At 30.3% G+C, this 24084-nt stretch overlaps 1 protein-coding gene across 1 annotated transcript in view; it reads left to right on the top strand.

Annotated features, from left to right (window-relative positions):
* The first annotated feature begins 3573 nt into the window (after positions 1–3573).
* Positions 3574–24084, top strand: part of LOC108910241 — a 37490-nt gene continuing 16979 nt past the window's right edge. The window contains exons 1-2 of the mRNA XM_018714798.1: positions 3574–3635; positions 21632–21943. Coding sequence (XP_018570314.1) covers positions 21639–21943 — 305 coding nt within the window. The 5' untranslated portion in view covers positions 3574–3635; positions 21632–21638. The remainder of the gene's footprint in view (positions 3636–21631; positions 21944–24084) is intronic.

Below are 24084 nucleotides of genomic sequence, written 5' to 3'. Positions count from 1 at the left end.
CATAATTAAAAAAAGTTAAAAGCATAAAAATGTGACAGTTACCTACTAAAACTATCCTTTTACGTAAAGCATGGAATTAAATAATAATGCATAAATTAGTGTCCAAAAGCTTTAAATCTAAGTTTTCTCCAATCATTTTTAGGAAACCTCAAAAAAACATAGCATTTCATTTTAAAGGTGAATCTCTTTTATTTTAAACTATCGGAAGTTTGGTTTAGATGTCAAACGGTATTTTACCTTATTTTTTTTGATGTCCTATCCCTCTAAATTTTCTAAAATATAAGATCACTCTTTATAATTACTCTTTCTTAAATTAAACATGTTATTACAGGTAAAGGAAACTGGGGTGGTTCTTCAGAAGGTCGTTGCTCTATAATAATCATTGCAAATTTAATTAAATTTAAATAATAATACCACAGTATTTTTTTAAATCAAATTTGTAATGGCATTTGTCCATTTGTTTGTAAGGGGGAAGATAGAATATTTTAGCTTAGTTAAAGAAGTAAAATAAAAATAAATCATCGACATTTTATCTATAATTTTCTTTGTATTTTAGAACTTCCAAATGTAACATAACCTTTAAAGTATAATATACAGGGTGTTTCACCTAAGAGGGATTCTTCTGTAACTCTGTAACTGTAAAATTTATAAAAAAATGGTTTTAACAAAAGTTGTCTCGAATCATGTGGATCATATAAAGAAAATATTTTTAGCTTTACAGGGTGTTCCATTTCGCGTGGGAGCTACATAACTTTATTATTTTAAATGGAATACCCTGTATGTGAATATCTTGTTTTTGAATTCCTTGGTTAATACTAGGTAGAATTTATTAAATGTACATGGTGGTTAAAACTTACTGTTTTCGAGATAATCAGTTGTTTTTGAAAAAAAAATCACGATTTCACCTCTCTAAATGAGGCTAGATAGCGTCTCAACCGTAAGAGTTAGAAACCTACAGTTTTAACAGTTCGTTTTTGGCATAAAATACACTATCTTGTCATCTGTGAGCAAAACGTGTACCTACGTTATTCAGACTCGGAAATACTGAGACATTTAATTATCTTACAAGTTGAAAAACTTTTTTTTTAATGGGACGACCCATATTAATTGTCATAGGTGAATGCAAATTTGAATTGTCCATACTTATCTCAGTTTTCCAGAAAAATCAGGTTCTTTTCTAAAGTCCGATAAAGTAGCTATGTACCTAACAGCGTCAAGAAGGCCTTGCAAAACCACTTTTCTCTCGCATTTTATCAGGCCTGGAACTGACAGTATCAATATTTATTGGCATGTTTAAAAAGTGGTTTGCCAAACAAAAGTAAACCACTAACAACTAGAACAAAACGCAAAACGAATCTAAAAATTTTGAATTCAAAATTCTTATAATTTTTGGAAAGTTTTCAAAGAATTACTTTGAAAATTTTAATTTGGGGGTTTTCTGGGCCCAGGAAAACGAATCCGGATTCTGCTGTAGACGCTAGAGGTCGCTAAAAAAAGTACTATTGGTTGATAAAAATTAGTCATTACTTTCTTCTCAGTGTGTATACGAAAGTTTTAATAGAAAAATATTATTCATTATAGGTATATACATTACACATAGGTACCTACTTGTTTTATGTCGATAAATTTAACCGTTTTTATTTACTGTTTTTCCATTGGATGCAATTTCATTTCTAATACATGGTTTGAACGTTTTCTCTTGCAAGAAGTTTAAATATATACGCTATTTGAATACACATTTTAGATTTTTTTATGACGATACCTAATAAATATATTTAAATTTACAATACGGAGTTAATTTAATAAGAAATAAAATAATTGTTATTACCATGGAAATTAAATTGCATCCAATGGAGAAACAGTAAATAAATCGAAAACGGTGAAATTTATCGACATAAAACAAGTATATCTTATTTGTGTAAAATAGATAAGAGAATAATATTTTTCTATTAAAACTTTAGTACACACACTGAAAAAAAGTTATGACCAATTTTTATCAATCAAGAATACAATTTGTAGAGACCTAGCGTCTACAGCATGTACAGTTAAGTCCGGATTCGTTTTCCTGGACCCAGAAAACCCATAAAATTAAAAAAATTTGAATTAAAAATTTTAACACCTTGTAACTTTTTTATTATCCTCAAATGGACTAAGGTAAGTTTAGGTATATCGCACTATTTTGATGTAAGGAATTTATCACTTGCNAAACGCAAAACGAATCTAAAAATTTTGAATTCAAAATTCTTATAATTTTTGGAAAGTTTTCAAAGAATTACTTTGAAAATTTTAATTTGGGGGTTTTCTGGGCCCAGGAAAACGAATCCGGACTTAACTCTGCTGTAGACGCTAGAGGTCGCTAAAAAAGTACTATTGGTTGATAAAAATTAATCATAACTTTCTTCTCAGTGTGTATACGAAAGTTTTAATAGAAAAATATTATTCATTATAGGTATATACATTACACATAGGTACCTACTTGTTTTATGTCGATAAATTTAACCGTTTTTATTTACTGTTTTTCCATTGGATGCAATTTCATTTCTAATACATGGTTTGAACGTTTTCTCTTGCAAGAAGTTTAAATATATACGCTATTTGAATACACATTTTAGATTTTTTTATGACGATACCTAATAAATATATTTAAATATACAATACAGAGTTAATTTAATAAGAAATAAAATAATTGTTATTACCATGGAAATTAAATTGCATCCAATGGAGAAACAGTAAATAAATCGAAAACGGTGAAATTTATCGACATAAAACAAGTATATCTTATTTGTGTAAAATAGATAAGAGAATACTATTTTTCTATTAAAACTTTCGTACACATACTGAAAAAAAAGTTATGACCAATTTTTATCAATCAAGAATACAATTTGTAGAGACCTAGCGTCTACAGCATGCACAGTTAAGTCCGGATTCGTTTTCCTGAACCCAGAAAACCCTGGGTTTTAAAAGTGTTAAAATTTTGAATTCAAAATTTTAACACCTTATAACTTTTTTATTATCCTCAAATGGACTAAGGTAAGTTTAGGTATATCGCACTATTTTGATGTAAGGAATTTACCACTTGCTACGTGTCCCATTAATTTCGGGACACCCTGTATATAATATTCAAAGTGAACCAGGAGTAAGTTTTTATAAATAACTTACTACTTATTAATAGTGTTTTTAATTTATATTTAAATTAAAATAAAATTGGTTTATTTCCGATTTAAATAAGGGTAAAACTTTATTTCAAAATATAATTTGACTTACAATAACAAAAAGTAAAGCCTATAACAGACAACCCCAGTCTCCCCCATACCTTACAGATCACACTGTTAACAAAAGTTCGGTTGTGTGGTAGATTTACCAAATTTTTAAGCCGTCAGAGTTTCAATAGATAATAAATCAAGTCTGACACATTAAAATCGTTGTACAAATGAAGAAATTGAAAATATGCGTGCGGTGCATCCGAGATGTGCATAATGTGAAAAAAAAATCATTCGGCCGGCGTTTGGCATTGGTGACTCCTCCCCACCTGTGGACCTGTATAAGAGGTCGATGGTCCTCCATTGCGAAGGAGTTGGTTCTTATCTGTTGTGCATTAGACAGGAACATTTAAGCTCTGAAGGCATTTTACACCGGTGAGTAGCAGTATTTTTTAAATTTCATAGCTTAAACCGCATTCGCGACCGGTTTTACCGATTTTAATGCGATTCGTTTTAATTTATTACCTTTGTCAGGTTCTATTTAATGAAATTGGTTTATCCCTAGAAAAAAAACCTGGCGTCTATTTATTTAACAGTTTACCGTTACGACCGAGATTGTAGTTAATAGATATGTAAATATTTGGTATCTTTTCATTCAGTAATATACTGACAATGTTATAAATTATGTTAGAGTACTAATACAAAATGTTTTTTTTAATGTCATAGGTGTACTAACTTCTTTATGTTTGGTTTAAAAATATTACTTCTTACTAGACAAAGAATTTAAAATAATCGGTACCTACACGTTCAAAGAAATTTTCTGGCATTGAAATTTAACCATTTCTAAATTAATATTTTCTTAAAGTAATTACTGCAATATGCAACTATTTATTGTACTAATTTTTTAAGTATTAGCCCAACCCCTTACCCTCCTAAAAAGTTGGGAACAGTTGTAAAAATGGGAAACTTAATTAGTGTAATTTTTTATTAACAAATAAATAAGTAGGTAACCCAAAAATTTCATAGTCATGTAAAATGCTATACTTAGAGCTACTCGATATACAATGTAAAAAAATTTAAATAAAATTACATTTTTATAAATTTATGCTACATTACTTAGATCTTGACTTCTGTTGGAATAAAATTTGTACATTTATCACAAGGGGTAATGTTCTCACAATACTATTAATTTTAAATTTTATCGAAGGTCTGTAGGTATTGAAAATTCCAAAGGTTTGGGTAATTTTTAACAATGAAAAAATAAATTCAGACAAAGTTAACATATGTACTACTTTTTAAAATACAAATTTAAAATAAACAACCCTTTTCACCAAAAGAATCAGTTAAGGGGTTGATTTTATAAATTTTGTTTTGCCTAACGACAAATGTCTCATTTTGAGAAAGACGATTTTTGCCGACTATTACACTGTTGTACAGGGTGATTCACTATATTTTGAGCCCCCTTTAACTTTTTTTTGAAATACAAAAGTTGAACGATTTTTTTATGAATTTTTCGAAAAAGATAGTAGAAAAACAAATGAAGTCCAAACAAAATGGCCGCGGATGTTAACATTGTTAATTTAAATGGAACACCCTGTATATTTTTACATATTTGGATAGAACGTTCCTTGTCCAGCATAGTCATATAAGATTTATTGGGTGCATCTCTAACAATAACCATAATACTATTAAAAAACGAAAAGAAGGTTTTTTATTAAGAAAATAATACATCTTGTACTTGTTAGACCACTTTCAGGCATTTCTGCCTTTTTTCTAATTACGTAAGAATTTACATATTTATAATTTATTTTGACATATCGTACATTGATATGGTCCAAAATATGTATAGGTATTTTAACTAAATCTCACTAATTAGGCCGTGCGAGGCCTAATTACTCATGGATAATGTTATATGGTAGGTTGTGACAGTGATAGGTATTAATGTCATGATAACATTGTTATTGATTGACAGTTTGTATTATTATTTAATTAAAATAGGTTACACAGAAGTAGAAAATTGAAATATTATTTGGAATTAAAATTGAGTATGGAGAAGAACTTCATTTCATATCTTTTATTTATTTTCTACTCTACTCTCTGTAACCAATTTTAATTAAATAATAATGCAAACTGTCAAACAATAACAATGTTGTCACGACATTACCTGTCACTGTCACAGCCTACTATATAACATTGTCTATGAATTCGGTCTGTCACGGCCTAATTAGTGAGATTTAGTTAAAATACCTATAGGTACGCATTTTGTACCATATCAATGTTCGATATGGCAAAATAAATTATAACTAAATCTGTAAATCCTTATGTAATTGGAAAAAGGCAGAAATGAAATAAAAACACGTCTTTTTCAATAGTATCTAACTTATTGGTAGAGATTGACTCGACAAACCCTAAATGACTATGATCGACAGGAAACGTTCTATCCAAATATGTAAAAATATACAGGGTGTTACATTTAAATTAACAAAGTTAACATCCGCGGCCATTTTGTTTGGACAACTTTTGTATTTCAAATTTTTTTATAACTCTTAAAACAAAAAAGTTAAAGCGGGGTCAAAATATAGTGAATTATTTTGTACAGGGTGATTCACTATATTTTGACCCCCCCTTTAACTTTTTTCTTTTAAGAGTTATAAGAAATATGGAATATAAAAGTTGAAAATGATAGTAGAAAAACAAATGAAGTCCAAACAAAATGGCCGCGGATGTTAACTTTGTTAAGTTAAATGGAACACCCTGTATATTTTTACATATTTGGATAGAACGTTCCCTGTCGAGCATAGCTATACAGGGTTTGTTGGGTCCATCTCTAACAATAAGCAAGATACTTTAAAAAAACGAAAAGAAGGTTTTTTATTAAGAAAATAATACATCTTGTAATTGTTAGACCTCTTTCAGGCACTTCTGCCTTTTTTCCAATTACCTAAGGATTTACAGATTTAATTATAATACATTTTGATATATGGCACATTGATACGGTCCAAAATGCGTATAGGTAATGTAATCGCACTAATTAGTCCGTGAGAGGTCTAATTACTCATGGACATTATATGGTAGGTCGTGACAGGTAGTAATGTCTTGACAACATTGTTATTGTATGTATTATTATTTAATTAAAATAGGTTACACAGAAGTAGAAAATTATTTAGAATTAAAACAGAGTATAGAGAAGAACTTTGCTCTATTTTAATTCCTATAATATTTCAATTTTCTACTTCTGTGTAACCCATTTTAATTAAATAATAATACAAACTGTCAAACAATATCTAACAGTGTTGTCATGACATTACCTGTCACTGTCATGGCCTACCATATAACATTGTTCATGAGTAAGTAGGCGTCTCACGGCCTAATTAGTGATATTTAGTTAAAATACCTATACGCATTTTGGACCATGTCAATGTCCGATATGTCAAAATATATTACAACTAAATCTGTAAATCTTTACGTAATTGGAAAAAAAAACAGAAATACTTGTAGTCTAACAATTACAAGATGTCTTATTTTCTTAATAAAAAACCTTCACGTTTTTTAATAGTATCTCGCTTATTGTTAGCGATAAACCCAACAAACCCTACATGACTATGCTCGACAGGGAACTTTCTATCCAAATATGTAAAAATATACAGGGTGTTCCATTTAACTTAACTAAGTTAACATCCGCGGACATTTTGTTTGGACTTCATTGGTTTTTCTACTATCATTTTCGAAAAATTCATAAAAAATCGTGCAACTTTTATATTTCACATTTTTTTATAACTCTCAAAGCAAAAAAGTTTAAGGGGGGGTCAAAATATAGTGAATCATCCTGTACATACAAGTTGTTAACGTTTGGAAAATTTTTCTGTTTTCATTCTTAAAACTATCCAAAATGGGTTATGTATCTGATTTTTTTTATTTTCAATGTAGCAGAAATACCCAACTAAATAAAACATTAATAAAATATACCACAATTAAATAATTATGGACAATATTAACATAGGGTACAGGTGTTGCAAAATTTCTGTAAAATTCTTTTATTACCAACTGTAGTGGAATAAAATCTACTGTATTAATTTACTCCTAAAGGGTTCTTACTGACGTAGTTTATAAAGACATATTTTTTATTTTGATTAGTTCTCAAATTTATAACATCATTTTTTTATTTTTTTAATTGTGACAATTTGATAGGAATTTTACTTAACAACGCTAATTTCATATATGACTAATTTCCAAATTTAAATAAAAATTCTTTTATATTTCTCCATGTCTTGTTTTGTTTCAAAATAAATTCGATGTTTTAAATGTCTTCTAGTTCTATTAAGCAAAATGAATTTTATAAAAGGCATATTGAATCGGAATCTGAAAATATATTCTTCATTAGTCAAGATTCAAATTAGTTTTGTGTTAAACATGGCCACAAGATTCTAATTTTCAAAGTTTGCAAATGTATATCTTTTTGAAGAATCAAATAATTCTGTTGCAATATGAATTTATTGTTCTATATTCTTATATTCCTTATTTTACTATGAATATTATTCTTATATACAGTGTGCTTGTGTACAAACATTTGATTGCAACTTTGAGTAAGTTTTAAGAAATCGTATAGATAGGTTCATTTTTATTTTAATGCAGAAACATTCTGGTGAAAAACCGCACCCTAAAAATTTTGAACGGGAAGGTGGGCCACATATATCACATTTGAAATATATTTTCTTTATCTTCATGCTTTCTCTTTATTCATTGACTAGTTTCTGAAAAATTATTAATGTTTTCTTTGAAAGTGAAAATAAAAAAAAATTAATTTTTTTATTTACAAAGTTAAGAAAACGCAAACAACTTCAAATTAACGTATATTTTAATCAAAACAACTTAAAATTTTATATCAAACGTATTCCTCGAGTAAAAACTGATCAGTTTCGACAATGTTTCAGAAAGTTAAAGTTCGGTGCAAAGTTATGGGGCCGCGACAAATTTTAGGTTGAACACACTGTATATTTAACACTCTACTACCATATTTGGGTACTTTTATGATCCTACCTATCAAACAGAGAAACGAATTACAACTGTTTTATTTTTGCTCTTCTAAGTAAAAAATATTATTTATCTGATACAGTGAAACACTAATAAAAGCTGAACTTTCTTTATCTCAGTATTATAGTTCTGGTGCCTGCTGAAACCATTTCGGTGTTCTTCAGTGCTGCTTTAACATATTTCATTAAATAAACACAATGGATGCTGTTGAAGGTGGATTTATAACAATATGTATGCTTTTTATCGTCTTGTCAAAATTTAATTAGCCGTGGAATTAGAGTCCAATCTGGGTGCTATCGTAAGACAAAAAAACTTTCTGACTGTCATTAGTATTGTTCTGCTATAATAACTTGGAATAACGAGGCTTAAAATTACAAAATATTTTCCATTTAAAAAACTACGTACCAGAAAATTATATAAAACTCTTATTGTCTCCCAATATGTATGTTTATGTTTTAACTGGAATCGTGTCTAAAAGTAACTACATAAGTAGAAATAACGATAAGTACGTCAATTCAGAATAAAATGATAGAATAATATGTGTTTTGTATTTATTTTGGTTATCTAAGATATCTATGCAGTCTATACGGAATGCTTTTAAATCGTACCTCAAGCATAGCATTACTTAAACTGGTTGCTAAATAGTGCGACATACAGAACTTGTTTATTTTAAAAGGAAATCAGTTCAAGTAAAATTAATTAAAGCTAATAAATTGTGCTTGAGAAAGTAGACTTTAACAAAGTTTTGCAGTTAACAGTTTATTGGTATTAGATTTTGTCAACGGCATAATTTTTTCAATGTTGCAGCATTTTGTGACGTCTGGATAACTTACGAATATCATGGTACAGAGCAAATGGAAACAAAAAATGTAATAAAATAATATTCATTTATAGTACCAAAAGGTTATAGTTTTGAAGAGAAATATTATTCGAGTTTTTTTTCCTATAAATTCACTAATGTAATATTTATATTACCAAAAAATATATAAATAAAGATAAACAAATGATTTTACCTTTTTAAAATATAAAATCAATAAAAATATGTTGACAAGGCTATAACCACGAATGATATTTGACGAGAATATTTCACGAATTGCCATATGTGGTTTTTCCATCAATGAACTTTAAGTAGATTCAAGTTTTGTCAATGTAATAACCACGAGATAAGTCATAAATTAATCAAAACATACCATTTGATGGTTGTAACGCAACGAGTGAAATTAATAGTCAAAATAATTTATACCTGTAAACAAATCTTAAGTTGTTACATTTACTTTTCTGGTTATATATTTCAAATTCACTGCCTTTACCTACTTATTTATGCAGTATTAAATGTAGTTCTGTAAATCTACATCTTTAAAAACAGGAATTTTTCCTGAAAATCTTAAAATTGCCCATGTAAAGGTCGTGTATAAAAAATTGAAAAAAGTCTACTGAATTACTGAACTATAACTGTCAAATATAAGCAATGTTTTTGAAAAAATAATGTTATATATGAATATTAAATTTTTTGAAATGCCATGATCTGCTTACAGATGCACAAAACGGATTTAGGAAAAATAAAACAACAACAAGACTTTATATTAGTCTTTGTGTGAAATTACAAGATTACTGAATGAAAAAAACAGTACCATGGCTGTATGCTTGGATTTATCCAAAGCGTTTGATTCTGTGAATCATGGCATTCTAAATAAAACGATTCAAATGTATGGCATTCGAGGTGTTGCCTCGGAATTTATAAAATGTTACCTGCTGAATAGGAAGTAGTGTGTTGTAGAAACTGACGATACTGGTGCTCTCATAAAGTCAAACGTAATATTAATAGAAAGGGGTGCACGTCAGGGGTCGATATTGGGTCCTTTGTTGTATGTTTTATATACAAATGACTTGCTATCAACAGTTGATGTAAAAACTATTATATATGCTGATGATATACCTATAATAATTAATATAATATAATAAGGAATACCTAAAACAGATGGTGACCGCTACATTGAATTCCCTGGGTAACTATTTCTATAAAAATAATTTAAAATTAAATAAAGAAGATGAAGTAATTATATTTGTTAAGTAAAATAAAGAAAAAAAATACATTAGTGACTGAAAATATAGTAAAATATAGTTATATTCAAAGGAATGTCCCATATTCATTACTTAAAATAAATTACCTCTAGGTATAAAAAATTTATCATATAAATATATTAGAGTAAAATTAAATAAAATTCTTTTAGAGAAAGCATATTACACTTTAAAGGAATTTTTTGAAGATAATACACATATATCGATTTATTGTCTCATAATACTATATATGTACGTATCAGTGCATTAATTGTGTTATTTTGTTCGTGTTTACTTATCAGCAATTGGTGTGCATCTTGTTTTATATTTAATATTATTTCTTATATTTAAATATTTAACTTTTTACTACTTTTACTACATATAATTGACGAGTTTTACAACCTAAGGGTATTTTGTAATTCTTATGCAAAATGAACTAATAAAGATTTTACTTACTTACTTGCTACTTACTTCTAGATGTATTCCAGAAGGTAATCAATTCTATTTTAGAAAATAGTATATAAACATTCCTATATTTGATTTTAGAAAAAAATTTGTTTGTATATCAGAGAGTTGATAATTTATGCTGGTTGTTATTAACTTATATGAAGCCATAATAATGAAATTACCAAATCCATGTTGTTTGTTGATATCATTTAAAATTCAACGTTACTTAATCATAACAACAACAAAAATGAAAAAATGAGACGATTCTAGAGAAAAAAATCATATAGAAATATAGTATATTGTACTCCTTTGAACATTCTTTATTTAATTTTGACATTTTTTGACATATATTTGATACCTTCTAAAATATAAAAATATGATATACAAATGAGATAACTGTAATATGATTTATATGTTGTGGATTAAAACTGACTACTCTAAAATATAATTGTTGTTTTATGGAATACTTAAAAAAATCTATAATTTTGACCTTGGTAAGAATGTTTCATGGGTAATCTACTTAATTTTCATTGACTTTTTTGTTCGACGAAGAAAGAGATTTTCCTAAAAACAAATTTTAGTATCCAAAAGACACATGACAACTTTATTCGTTTTTCGATAAATAAAATGTAAATAAGAAGCAATTATTGTATTCGTTTACTTCCTTGCTGTTTTACAACGGCTATTATCAATTTACAAATTATCCTTGTACTTGTGAAAATATAGTATGGCAGGATGTCTTTAAATTAAACGTTTATCAACCTCTACATCATTTACGTAACTTCATGTCCAACTGTAATTATGTACGCAAATAGAACCACCTATTCCACCACTGATTATTGCAGCTATTCAAATATTTTACTTACACGGAAGAGGAATACAATTGTTATACTGGTAATTAAGATGTTATATAACTAGAAAAAGTTATGCCAGTGCATTTAAGTATTTGGAGAAAATTTATTTTTTTCTAATGACACATTCAAAATTGTCTAATACAATGAAAAAGCTATTTCTGTTGGTATTTCTTCGAAAATATATGAAAATTTGCATACCTGGAGTGTTTCAAATCAGTTATAAACATTTTGTCATCGATGTTACTTACCATGAAATTAGCTTAACTTAAATAAATTTGAAAATAAACGAAAACTAAGCGAAACGCAAAAGTATTGGTACAACTTCTATCATATAAAAATATTTCAAAACTAGTTACTTATGCTAAATTACTAAAAGAAAATAAATTTCAATCATAACTTTATCCGCGATTCCCAGAGCAAATGCTGTGTACATGTATTATGGAAACCCAGAACTGAATAAGGCTTAGAGAAACTGCATGAAAAATGTCCCACCCGAAAGTCATTAAATCCGTTTACGACATCAATAAAGCTCGCGACTGCAATTTAGGAAAGTAAAACAGTACTTTACGATGAAATGTCCAGACCAGACTAAATAATAACGACCACAACTGCCTGGGCACCCACCTAGTAACCACAGTTTATGAAGCAATAACCACCATTTTGACATGATAATACTTCATAGCTGCATATCACGTATCTATAGATGAAATATTAGATACTTAATAGACAATTAGAACGAACTATATCGACATAAACTTGCAAGCAAGTTCTCTTTCATATGTCTCCTTAGATGTATGTCCCTTACAATTATTTATTAAGCAATTTTAATTAGTGTTATATTGATTAAAAATGATACATCTACTTTCCTTTAGTAAGTTCTTGGTTATTTTGATATTCAAAGTATCACTCTTATTTACATTTACATGGTGTGATAGAATTTTAGATTTTACTCGAAATTTCATTTATAATTTTTTTTTTTTTTAAATAAAACTTAAATTTTGTGATAAGACCTGAAAATTCCGAATCAGTTTTCAGCATTACCGTTTTGCTTCTTGTTAAAAAACAATCACATTTTGGTGTTTGGTTAATTAAGAACATCGACACTGATTGAATGTAGAATCAATCGAGTTTTAATTGTAATATAAGACGATGCAAGATTTTAATTCAACTGTAAGATAACAGATGATACTCGTAGGAAATGATTTCGTTTAATTAACTTGTAATGCCAATATAAATATATTTGTTCCGTATTACTTTACTATTTATTTTCAGATAAAAATTTATTACATTTACAATAAAATTTTCATTGTAACGAATATGTGAGTATATGATAGTATTTCCAGTTATACAGGGTGTCTCATAATTAGCTGCCAACCCTGAACAGGCCGATTCTATGATCAAAACTAAGTAAAAAAGTTCATATGAACATGGGTCCGGAAATGCTTCCTAAGGGCACAGGGACCCATTGAAGAGGGAGGAATGGAAAACATTTTTTTGCAATATCTCTCAATCGCGTTGTGATAAATGAATGAAATTTGGTATACACAGCTAAATTTTGATGAGCAATTTGATGGACTAATCCATTTATTCCACAAGGTCCATTGGGGTGGGTACGGGGGGGCCCTTGGTACTTTGCGTGTGTAACTTTTTCATCTTTGACTTTTTAACAAATTGGACAGCAATTTCCGTTTTCTCGAACTGTTTTACGTTAAAAAGGTACTCTTGTTTCAAATCGTTATCTTTAACGGTTTCTGAGAAAATCGCTCTTGAATTAATCCCACTTTGGTCAATTTCATAGTAATTATGAGACACCCTGTATACTCCGTTGATATCAGTATCCTTCGTAAGTGTATAACTTTAATAAACTTATACAGAGTGTTCCACCTTAGAGGGATTCTTCTGTAACTATGTAACTATAGGTTAAGTATAACTATAACTAACTATAAGTATAAGTTTATAAAAAAATGGTTTTAATAAAAGTTGTCTGGAATCATGTGGGCCATTTAAAGAAAATATTTTTAGCTTTACAGGGTGTGGGTACATAACTTTGTTCTTTTAAATGGAACACCCGGTATATTATTGCGTTTTTGAATTCTTTGGTTAAGTAGAGTTTATTAAATGTACATAGTGATTAAAACTTACCGTTTTTGAGATAATCAGTTGTTTTTTTTTTAAAAAATACTATTTCAGCTCTCTAAATGAGGCTGGACAGTGTCTAAACCGTAAGAATTAGAAACCTGCAGTTTTCACAGTTCGTTTTGGCATAAATTATTCTATCTTGTAATCTATCAGCAAAACGTGTACATTATTCAGACTCGGAAATACTGAGACCTACATTTAATAATCTTACGAGTAAAAAAAATTCTTTTTTTCAAATGGAATGACCCATATTAATTGTCATGGGTGAATACAAATTTGACTGCCCTTTCGACTGATATAAGCTTATCCATACTTATCTCTAACAGTTTTCCAGAAAAAATTAAATTCTTTTCTAAAGTTCGAAAAAGTAGTTGTGTAACAGCGTCAAGAAGGCTTTGCAATTATATTACTACAACGTCGATACATAGGATTTTACAAGAGCACAGCACACCACAGCACATCCCTATCGCATCCAATTACACCAAGAGTTACTAAAAGTAGACTTTCAGCAGAGACTGGAGTTATGTCAGTGGGCACTTGAGATGTTAAATCAAGATGATTTCATAAAAATGGTTTTGTTAATAGTCATAATTGCCATTATTATGACACAGTAAATCCTCACCAATTCTGGACAACTCATAGCCAACGATGGTCTTTGAACGTGTAAATGGAGCAGTTTATTTAAACTTTTTAAAAACACTCTAGAAGATTTGTTAAGCGACATTCCTTTAGCTATACTTCGAAGAATGTGGATGCAATATGATGGTATTCCACCTCACAATATCACCGCGGTTCGTTAGTTTGTACAAGAAATTTTTCCCAACAGATGTAAGGGCGCGGGGGACCAATGAGCTGGTCTTCAAGATATGACAAGTTGCGACTTCTTTTTATGGGGATTTATAAAAAGCAAAGTTTACGTTACACCACCAACTACTGCGGAAGATTTGTGGCAGCGCTTTACGGTAGTATTTCAAGAAATTACGCCAGACATGCTGACCAACGTTGAACAGTCTTTTAAAAAGCGAATTCGTTTGTGTATTAATCAAAATGGAAGACACTTCGAGCAGTTGATGTAAATCAGCGGTCTAAGTATTCTTCTCCTTGTTGTGTTCCGAGTTTCAGTTTGTCTCGTTTTGCGTTTTGTTTTAATTGTTGTTAGTGGTTTACTTTTGTTTGTCAAACCATTTTTTAAACATGCCAGTAAATGTTGACACTGTCAGTCTCAGTTCTTATAAAATGTGAGAGAAAAGTGGTTCTACAAGGCCTTCTTGACGCTGTTACATAGCTACGTTTTCGGACTTTAGAAAAGAAACTGATTTTTCTGGAAAACTATTAAAGATAGGTATGGATAACCTTATATCAGTCGAAATTCAATTTTGCATTCATCCATGACAATTAATATGGGTCATTCTATTTGAAAAACAAAGTTTTTCAACTCGTAAGATTATTAAATGTAGGTCTCAGTATTTCCGAGTCTGAATAACGTACACGTTTTGCTCACAGATGACAAGATAGAGTAATTTATGCCAAAACGAACTATGAAAACTGCAGGTTTCTAGCTCTTACGGTTTAGACTAGGGTTTCTGATTTCTCAGCCTATTTTTTTTCTCGGGCCTCGAGAATTCTCGACAAGGAATTCCCGGGATTTCTCGAATTCTCGAGAAATTTCTAAAACTTAAAAAGTCATAATTTTGGTATTGCAATGCGAAATATAAACATGCTATTATACTTAACAATCATCATTAACATTTATTATTTATTCAGTATTTTTATTAATTACTTATGTTTCTACTTCTACTAACAAAACTAAATTAAACTTTGAGTTTATTCTTAAAACCTTTAACTTGTTTTTTTATTAAACACTTTCAATATACTTATGTTTATTTCAATGTTTTTGAATCGTAGTTTTCTTCCAATAATAATTATTAATAATCATTAATCATGCAGTCTTTTAATTAAATAAATAGTAAATAAGGAATTTAACCGAAGAAATCTTAAAAAAAAACAAGCTTTAATTTAAAGATACAGAAGCGTTCTTCCTATTAATTTATCACTTCAACATTAGGTATCTGCTTATAATAAAATTTCTACACAGACTTATAACTAGGTACAGGGTGATTCACTATATTTTGACCCCCCTTTAACTTTTTTGTTTTAAGAGTTATAAAAAAATGTGAAATACAAAAGTTGCACGATTTTTTATGAAATTTTCGAATATGATAGTAGAAAAACAAATGAAGTTCAAACAAAATGGCCGCGGATGTTAACTTTGTTAATTTAAATGGAACACCCTGTATATTTTTACACATTTGGATAGAACGTTCCCTGTCGAGCACAGTCATATATGGTTTGTTGGGTCCATCTCTAACAATAAGCGAGATAATATTAAAAAACGAAAAGAACGTTTTTTATTAAGAAAATAAAATATTTTGTAATTGTTGGACGTTTTTCGGGCATTTCTGCCTTTTTTCCAATTACGTAAGGATTTAGATTTATTTGCAATATATTTTGACATATCGAACATTGATATAGTCCAAAATGGGTATAAGTATTTTAACTAAATCGCACTAATTAGTCCGTGAGGGGCTTATTTACTCATGGACAATGTTATATGGTAGGCCGTGACAGTGACAGGTAATATTATGACAACATTGTTATTGTTTGACAGTTTGTATTATTATTTATTTAAAATGGGTTACACAGAAGTAGAAAATTTAAATATTATAGGAATTAAGATAGAGTAGTTAAGATATTCTCCATAGTTTATTTTAATTCCTAATAATATTTCAATTTTCTACTTCTGTGTAACCCATTTTAATTAAATACTAATACAAACTGTCAAACAATAACAATGTTATCATGACATTACTACCTGTCACTGTCACGACCTACCATATATAAGATTGTCCATGAGTAATTGGCCTCACACGGTCTAATTAGTGAGATTTACTTAAAATACCTATACGCATTTTGGACTATATCAATGTCCGATATGTCAAAATATATTACAACTAAATCTAAATCCTTACGTAATTGGAAAAAAGGCAGAAATGCCTGAAAGAGGTCTAACAATTACAAGATGTCTTATTTTCTTAATAAAAAAACATCATTTCGTTTTTTAATATTATCTCGCCTATTATTAGAGATGGACCCAACAAACCCTATATGACTATGCTCGACAAGGAACGTTCTATCCAAATATGTAAAAATATACAGGGTGTTCCATTTAAATTAACAAAGTTAACATCCGCGGCCATTTTGTTTGAACTTCATTTGTTTTTCTACTATCATTTTCGAAAACTTCATAAAAAATCGTGCAACTTTTGTATTTCACATTTTTTTATAACTCTTAAAACAAAAAAGTTAAAGGGGGGGTCAAAATATAGTGAATCACCCTGTACATTTAAAAAAAAGAATCATCAAAGTAAACTAAAGCCTTAAAAACTTAAAATAAATAAATCATGAGCTGGTAGAGAAACCACTTTAACCGCTCAGTTATTTGTCGAGAAACGAATTGAACGCATGAACGAAACGAACTCCAGTCAAGAACTTAAGACGCGCGTGATTTTTAAATTTCTCGATTTCTCGATTTCTCGACACTTTTTTCTCGTCTCGAGTAAGGCCAGATTTCCCGGGAATTCTCGCTTCGAGAAGTCTCGACCAGAAACCCTAGTTTAGACGCTATCTAGCCTCATTTAGAGAGCTGAAACTGTGATTTTTTTTTTAAACAACTGATTACCTCGAAAACGGTAAGTTTTAAACACCATGTACATTTAATAAACGCTACCTAATATTAACCAAGAAATTCAAAAGCGCAATAATATACAGGGTGTTATATTTAAAATAACAAAGTTATGTAGCGCCCCCGCGAAACGGAACACCCTGTAAAGCTAAAAATATTTTCTTTACATGGCCCATATGATTCCAGGCAACTTTTATTAAAACCATTTTTTTAAATAAATTTTACAGTTGCAGAGTTACAGAAGGTGGAACACCCTATATAAGTAATATTATAAATATGCACCATATTAATTTCGTGAAGAATCTAGATTGAATTTGAAACACGAAAATCACGTCGTAGGTTTTTTATGGATTTAAAAGAAAATAAGCTTCTTTATTTCAAAACGTGATGTANACATTCTAAAGATGTGCAAATATGTATATCGACTTTTATTTTTTATAATCGAACGCTCATATTATTACATATTTGAATACCGTCTTACGATTACAGTAATAACTTTGAAAATATTATCTCTAACTACTATTAGAAACACGCCCGTCTAACTTACATCACTGTAATCGTTAGGACGGTGTTCTATCCAAGAATATAGAAAAATATATGTAGAAATTTACAAAGTGCACGATTTAATAAAGCAAGAGTTTGAAATTTTGAAACATTTGCGATATTCAGGAAAACTCGTTTATTTTAATTTTTCCCATTTCCAAAGTAATGGCTATGAATGGAGTGCAATATACAGTGTGGAATAAAATTATTATGTCGTAAATCAGTAACAAAAATCATGAAACAGGTAATTTTTATTTTTAAGAGTTCGTTCTGCGAGATATTTGTTTTATATATGACGCCATCTGTGTAGTAGTGACAGCGTCATATTTAAATACAAATATGAATCATGCGATAGCTCTTTTAAAAGGTCTTGTAATTCTCTATTCAACCATATCAATAAGTTTGTGTGATATAATTTTGTATAGTGCCAAAGAATATAGATAGTACTTAGTAAAATACTACAAAAAATTTATTTTTAACAACCCATGTTACAACAGATTTTCAAATTGATGACCCTCAGTTATAATACAGTAAGACAGACGAGCAGTAAACTCTTCTCGAACTTTGTCTGTAACTTCCGGAATTGTGCCATCTTCTCCCGAATGCGTCCTTTTGATGCATCTAGATTTTGTGGTATATTTTGATATACATACTTTATTTTTTAAGTGTCCCCATAAAAAGAAATCTAGATGAGTTAAGTCTGGAGATCTAAGCGGCCATTCAATGATCTTCTTCGCCCTATCCACCTATATCGAAAGACGTTGTCCAATAGAGCATAGTGTGGGGGTGGACCATCTTGCTGTTGAGTTTACGCATGACCCGCATTAGTATTTAAAAAACATTGATGGCGTCATCACTTTCACATAATGGCATCATATGTAAAACAAATATCTCGCAAAACACACTTTTAAAAATAAAAATTGACCTGTTTGAGGATATTTGTCCAAAGTGACCGACTTACGAAATAATGAATTAATTTCTATTCCTTTCATTTGCACCATAGAGAAACAAGTTGTAAATTAGGGATAATTTTTAAATCGCGTAAATTTGATATCTTTAACCTACACTTTGAGAAACTGTGGGTAGGTATATTAAATATTCCTAAAAATCAAACAAGAATAAACAGAACGGAACGAGTAGCTGGTATAGTATAGTGACAGTAGAACCGCTAGGTAATTTTTCTAATTACGATTCAAATCGTGTAGCATGATCTATCTTAACTATCTTGTATTCCATTGTTTTTTTTTTCATATTTTTCCATAAATTGCCTGCATCAATTTACTATCCCTATACGGCAGAAATTAGCACGACGGAACGTAAGAGAATTGAGTTTATATTAAGATGTTTATGTGCCGTGGTTAATTGCTTGCACCACCAGGTAGTGTGCAGTAGAAATAATTGTCTAGCCTTCCTTCATAAAAGGTACACGGAAGTTAAGATGTATTTTGTATAAAACAATACTCCCACTTTAAACCACTCAAATAATTAAGTATGTTCTTTCATTAAGAGAAAGGACAATTTTATAATTTTTTTAATATAGCTCGAAACCTGGAAGTTCTAATCTCAAGTTAAATAAAGGTACCATAATTATATGAAATGTTGATATTCTCTTCCTTCCATTTTGTGTAATGATTATGAATGTCGTTGACAATATTGAAAGTAATAATACTTGCTATTAAATTTAAACATGCACATTTCCTGATCTCGCAGCTTTTAGGGAAGCAGAAAATATTCAAGTATAGCTTAATTTAAAAGAGGTTTGAATATGATGTACCTACATAAAATGTTAAATTATGTGCTTGTATTAAGCCAGCTCCAGATAAAATGGTACTCGCCAAATATTCGTCAAACACAAATGTGTCAAATATTTTCAAATTAAAATCTATAGCGCCAAATTGTATTATACCACGATGTACCAATGTATAATATGAGGACATAAATATATCCTCAAATATGTCTAATGGTCTCGATGAGTATAATCATCAATTGTCCACACATCAACCGATTGGGTACACTTTCCATTTTTTACAAACGTAGAAACGTTACGAATTCCATTCTGTGGAAATGAATTCAGTTGAGCAGCAAGTGTAAATTTTGCAGAACTTTGGAGAATATTTAGCCAGTGAAGATATGTTTTCGGTTGTATCGATAAGAAGCAGTTTGGACAAGTATTTGGCAAGTGATCGCATCTGGAGCCAGCTTTTAAAGAAATATAAAACCTCGAACTGTTTTCAATAAAGCATTGAACATACATAAAACATAAACATAAAACACACCACAGAAATGAGACAACCCCCAAATCCAAAAGCCAAAGGCTTTTTGGTGCGGAAGGGGGCTNAATTATTCTATTCACTTTTCCCGAATTCCCAACGGTTCTTGAAATATCGGGGTTTGAAGTTGCCAGGTTGTATAGTTAGTTGCTAAAGAGTAAATTACATTGTTGTGATTACAGGGCTGGATAATTTAATAATTAACAACTTGTCTGGGATTAGAAAAAAATTATGATTGTAAGTTCGTTAATTGTCATCATTAACAATTGGTTCTTTTTTATTTTTTGCGTCATTTGTGTTAAAATCATGCCTTTAATTTATTCGTATGAAGAATACGCGAACATTATTTTTGTGTATGAATATTGCAACAATGTGCGTTCCCTAAACCGATTTGTGAAAGAGAAGTTATGCAAATAAACAATACTGGATCTCTATCATTACTAACCGGTACAAGAACTTTTCCCCAGGGATCTTTTCCAAACAGGTCGTGTTTGTGAATGGTCGAACAATCATCTGGACACTCTTTCAATAACCCTTTTCTGTATGACGAAGCTACATTTACAAGAAATGAAATCAACTATTTCCACAACTATCATGTGTTGGCAATCGAAAACCCATATGCTATTCGAGATACCCATTTTCAAGAAGATTCTCCGTAAACGTTTGGGCTGGAATAATTAATAGTGAACTTATCGGACCACATTTCCTCACATAGGACAGAAATTTGAACAGAGAGATGTCCCGGGCTTTTTTGGAGAACGATCTACCTCTACTACTTCAGGACATTCCTCTTCAAATCGGAAAGACGATGTTCTTTTTACATAATGGTTCCGTCCCATTATGGAAGAGGTGTCACTAATTTCCTCAATTAAAAGAATGCAGTTCGAAGGATAGGTCGTGGTGGTCCCATTGCTTGGCCACAGCGATCTCAGTATTTCAACTCGTTGGACTTTTTCTTGTGAAGACATTTATCATGGGAAAGCCTAATTACAGGAAGAGAAGATTCATACGGCGTTTGATGAGGCAAAAAACAATATGGAGAATTACAAGTGGGAACGAGACCCTCAGCAGAGGATTGAATTATGCATTGTACAAGGGGGTGGTCACATTGAGAAGCTTTAATAATTACACTGTCATTGCGCTTTTATTAAAATAAACCGATAGAATAATTTTTGCTTAAAATTTGGCATAGAATTGAGCTTCTTAATTTTTATCGTGTTCTTTAATTTTTTTTCATATCCTACAGTAACAGGAATATAATCCTTTTCCACTTTAATATTTTCGTCCATACATTAAATAAAAATATTTTTTTAATGGTACCTAATTGCTCCATATATTTTGTTTCAGGTAAAACATGTATTCGGTATTGTTACTACTACTCTCGTCGCCTTTTATAAACGGACTTCCTCGTCAGAATAATGTGAAGAATGTTGCAGCTGAACCAAGACAACTTCTATACATAATAGAAAGGCTAGAAAATGGTTTAGATGCGTCCCAGCAACAACGTCCTCAGCAACAACAGCTGGTAGAGAAGCAACCCGTGTCAGAGACTCAGAAGCAACCCGTTTCATCGGACGTACCATACAACATCGCTTATTTGGAACCCCAACTTCAGTATCCTGGCTTCAATTTCCTGCAGGACAAACAACTCTACCCAAGGTACGAAACGAACCATATAGCTATTCTTCTCATTTTAATTAATGTCCTTTATTTAATTATGTTTCTAAACATTCATTTAATTAAAAGTCCAAGTATCAGTACTTTTTGACGGAATTTCGTTTTACTTCGTTGTAATATAATAATCACATTTGCAGCTGATGATGTCTGAATGAATATTTCAAAATTATCATTCTACCTGACATAAAAATAATGTAACTACACTACTACTACTACTACTACTGTACTACTGTATGAACTATTTAAATTTTACGATGTATTTAAACATAAAAAAACGTATCTATATTTATTTAAGGACGTTAGGTATAGATTTTAACATCATGAGGTTCGTAATACTAGCTTAATATTGTCGAGATGTCGAGTGACCCAATAGCAATAGTGAAATCTGATAAGTAATGTAGTTTTATTACTTCAATTGTACTGATTCAACGTTTAATGTTAAGAGAAAGGCCTATTCTGTTCAAACCATTAACCGAAACTAGAACGAAATGCCCTTAAAACCTAATAATTATCTAATTCCGTACAATTTTCTGGTATCAAGCACTAAGGACGGAAAGGCCTTCTGTATTTCTGCGCATTCTAAAGAGCTAAATTTTAGTTGTTACTGAAAGAGATCAAACTATTCCCCGTAGACATTTAATTGAATTGTTTGGAATATCAAATTTTTATTTCTTCTAATTTTCAAATATATCGTATAATCAGTTTGCCTCATTTTATCTATAAACTTTTACATAAGTAAAATAGTTCATTTATAAGATATGGTACATAAATCTTAAAAAATAATGGAAAATATAACCTAAAATGAACCTAAAAAACTAGTGAACCAAAATTAGTGAATCAAAAAAATAATTAACCCTGCTTTTAGAAAAATAATTATTTCATAAAAAATATATTTGAGTAAACACTACTTGCTTGACTGTAAAGATCCAGACTGTCTGTGTAAATAAAAGAATGCAAGCACAATAGAAAAAATGTTGCCAACTGTGTTATTATCACCAGATCAAATCAGAATAAATAAACATTTTAACATTCCGTTTAATTTTGCACACTGATATAAAAAGGCTATATATATGATGATGCTTTTTGCCTTTTTATGAATTCTAGAGATGATCGATGCGATAACAATAGAAACCTGAGCATGACACTCTTAGACGTGTCATTTCTTTGGTTTTGTTTAAATATTTTAGAGAATATGGATCAAAGTCCCCTAATGCATAATCCGAGCTATATCTGACGAATAAAGTAAATGAAACTATTCAAATAGTATACAACTTATAAATTATATCACACGTTAAAGTAAAATGTTTGAATAGCTAAAATGGTTTTATATTCAAGAAACACATTAAAAACTAGTAGAGAATAAGCTATCAGTAACAAATACTTATACATCTACTCATTCTGATTATTTATTACTTCAGTTTAGGAACATGTCCCGAATTAAGCGATGTCTACTGGTATTACTTATTTGGATTTGAAATGTTTTTAATATTAGAAAATAAGGACAATTATTTTTTTTAGCCAAATGGTTATGATCCTATCATCAAAAATGTTATATTAGAAAAACAACTCGAATTTCGTATAAATATACAACCTTAAAATTCTTGTTTTTTAATATGTCATATGTACCTGTCAAAAAATTTGTAACTTTAATGTAATTGCGAAACAATGTTCTTCTCATTCTTTTGATTATTCTTGATTTAATGAACTTCAATATTATGTATTTATTCTGTTTCAAATAGTGAATAAAAAAATATATGTGTATAGTGCGCCATTATTCTATGGCTAGAAATTGGCCTCAATGATTTGGGATCGAGGGGGATTATCCCTCTTTATCCTGCCTCATCTCGTGTAGGCCTGGACAGCCTTCGTAGGTGGGCCCCATCCGTCGTCTACCCCGACCGCAAATGCGGCCGGTGTAGGCGCTTTGTGGGACCTCCTTTTGTCCTGGCTGGGCCCCGCCGGCTAGGGCCCTTTCTTCTGGCGCTCTTCTTGCTTCGCCGGCTCGTCTGTGTAAACCCCGGGGGTAGTGTCATGTTTATGTGTGGTATGGTTGGGTAGGGTAGTGCGGCTATGCAGCCTGGGATGCGCTTTGCTAAGGTGGCCCTTAGGCTAGCGCGGGAGGG

The sequence above is a fragment of the Anoplophora glabripennis genome, unplaced genomic scaffold, assembly GCF_000390285.2.
Source record: "Anoplophora glabripennis isolate ALB-LARVAE unplaced genomic scaffold, Agla_2.0 scaffold409, whole genome shotgun sequence".
Lineage (NCBI taxonomy): Eukaryota > Metazoa > Arthropoda > Insecta > Coleoptera > Cerambycidae > Anoplophora > Anoplophora glabripennis.
This window is presented reverse-complemented; position numbering and strand designations above follow the sequence as displayed.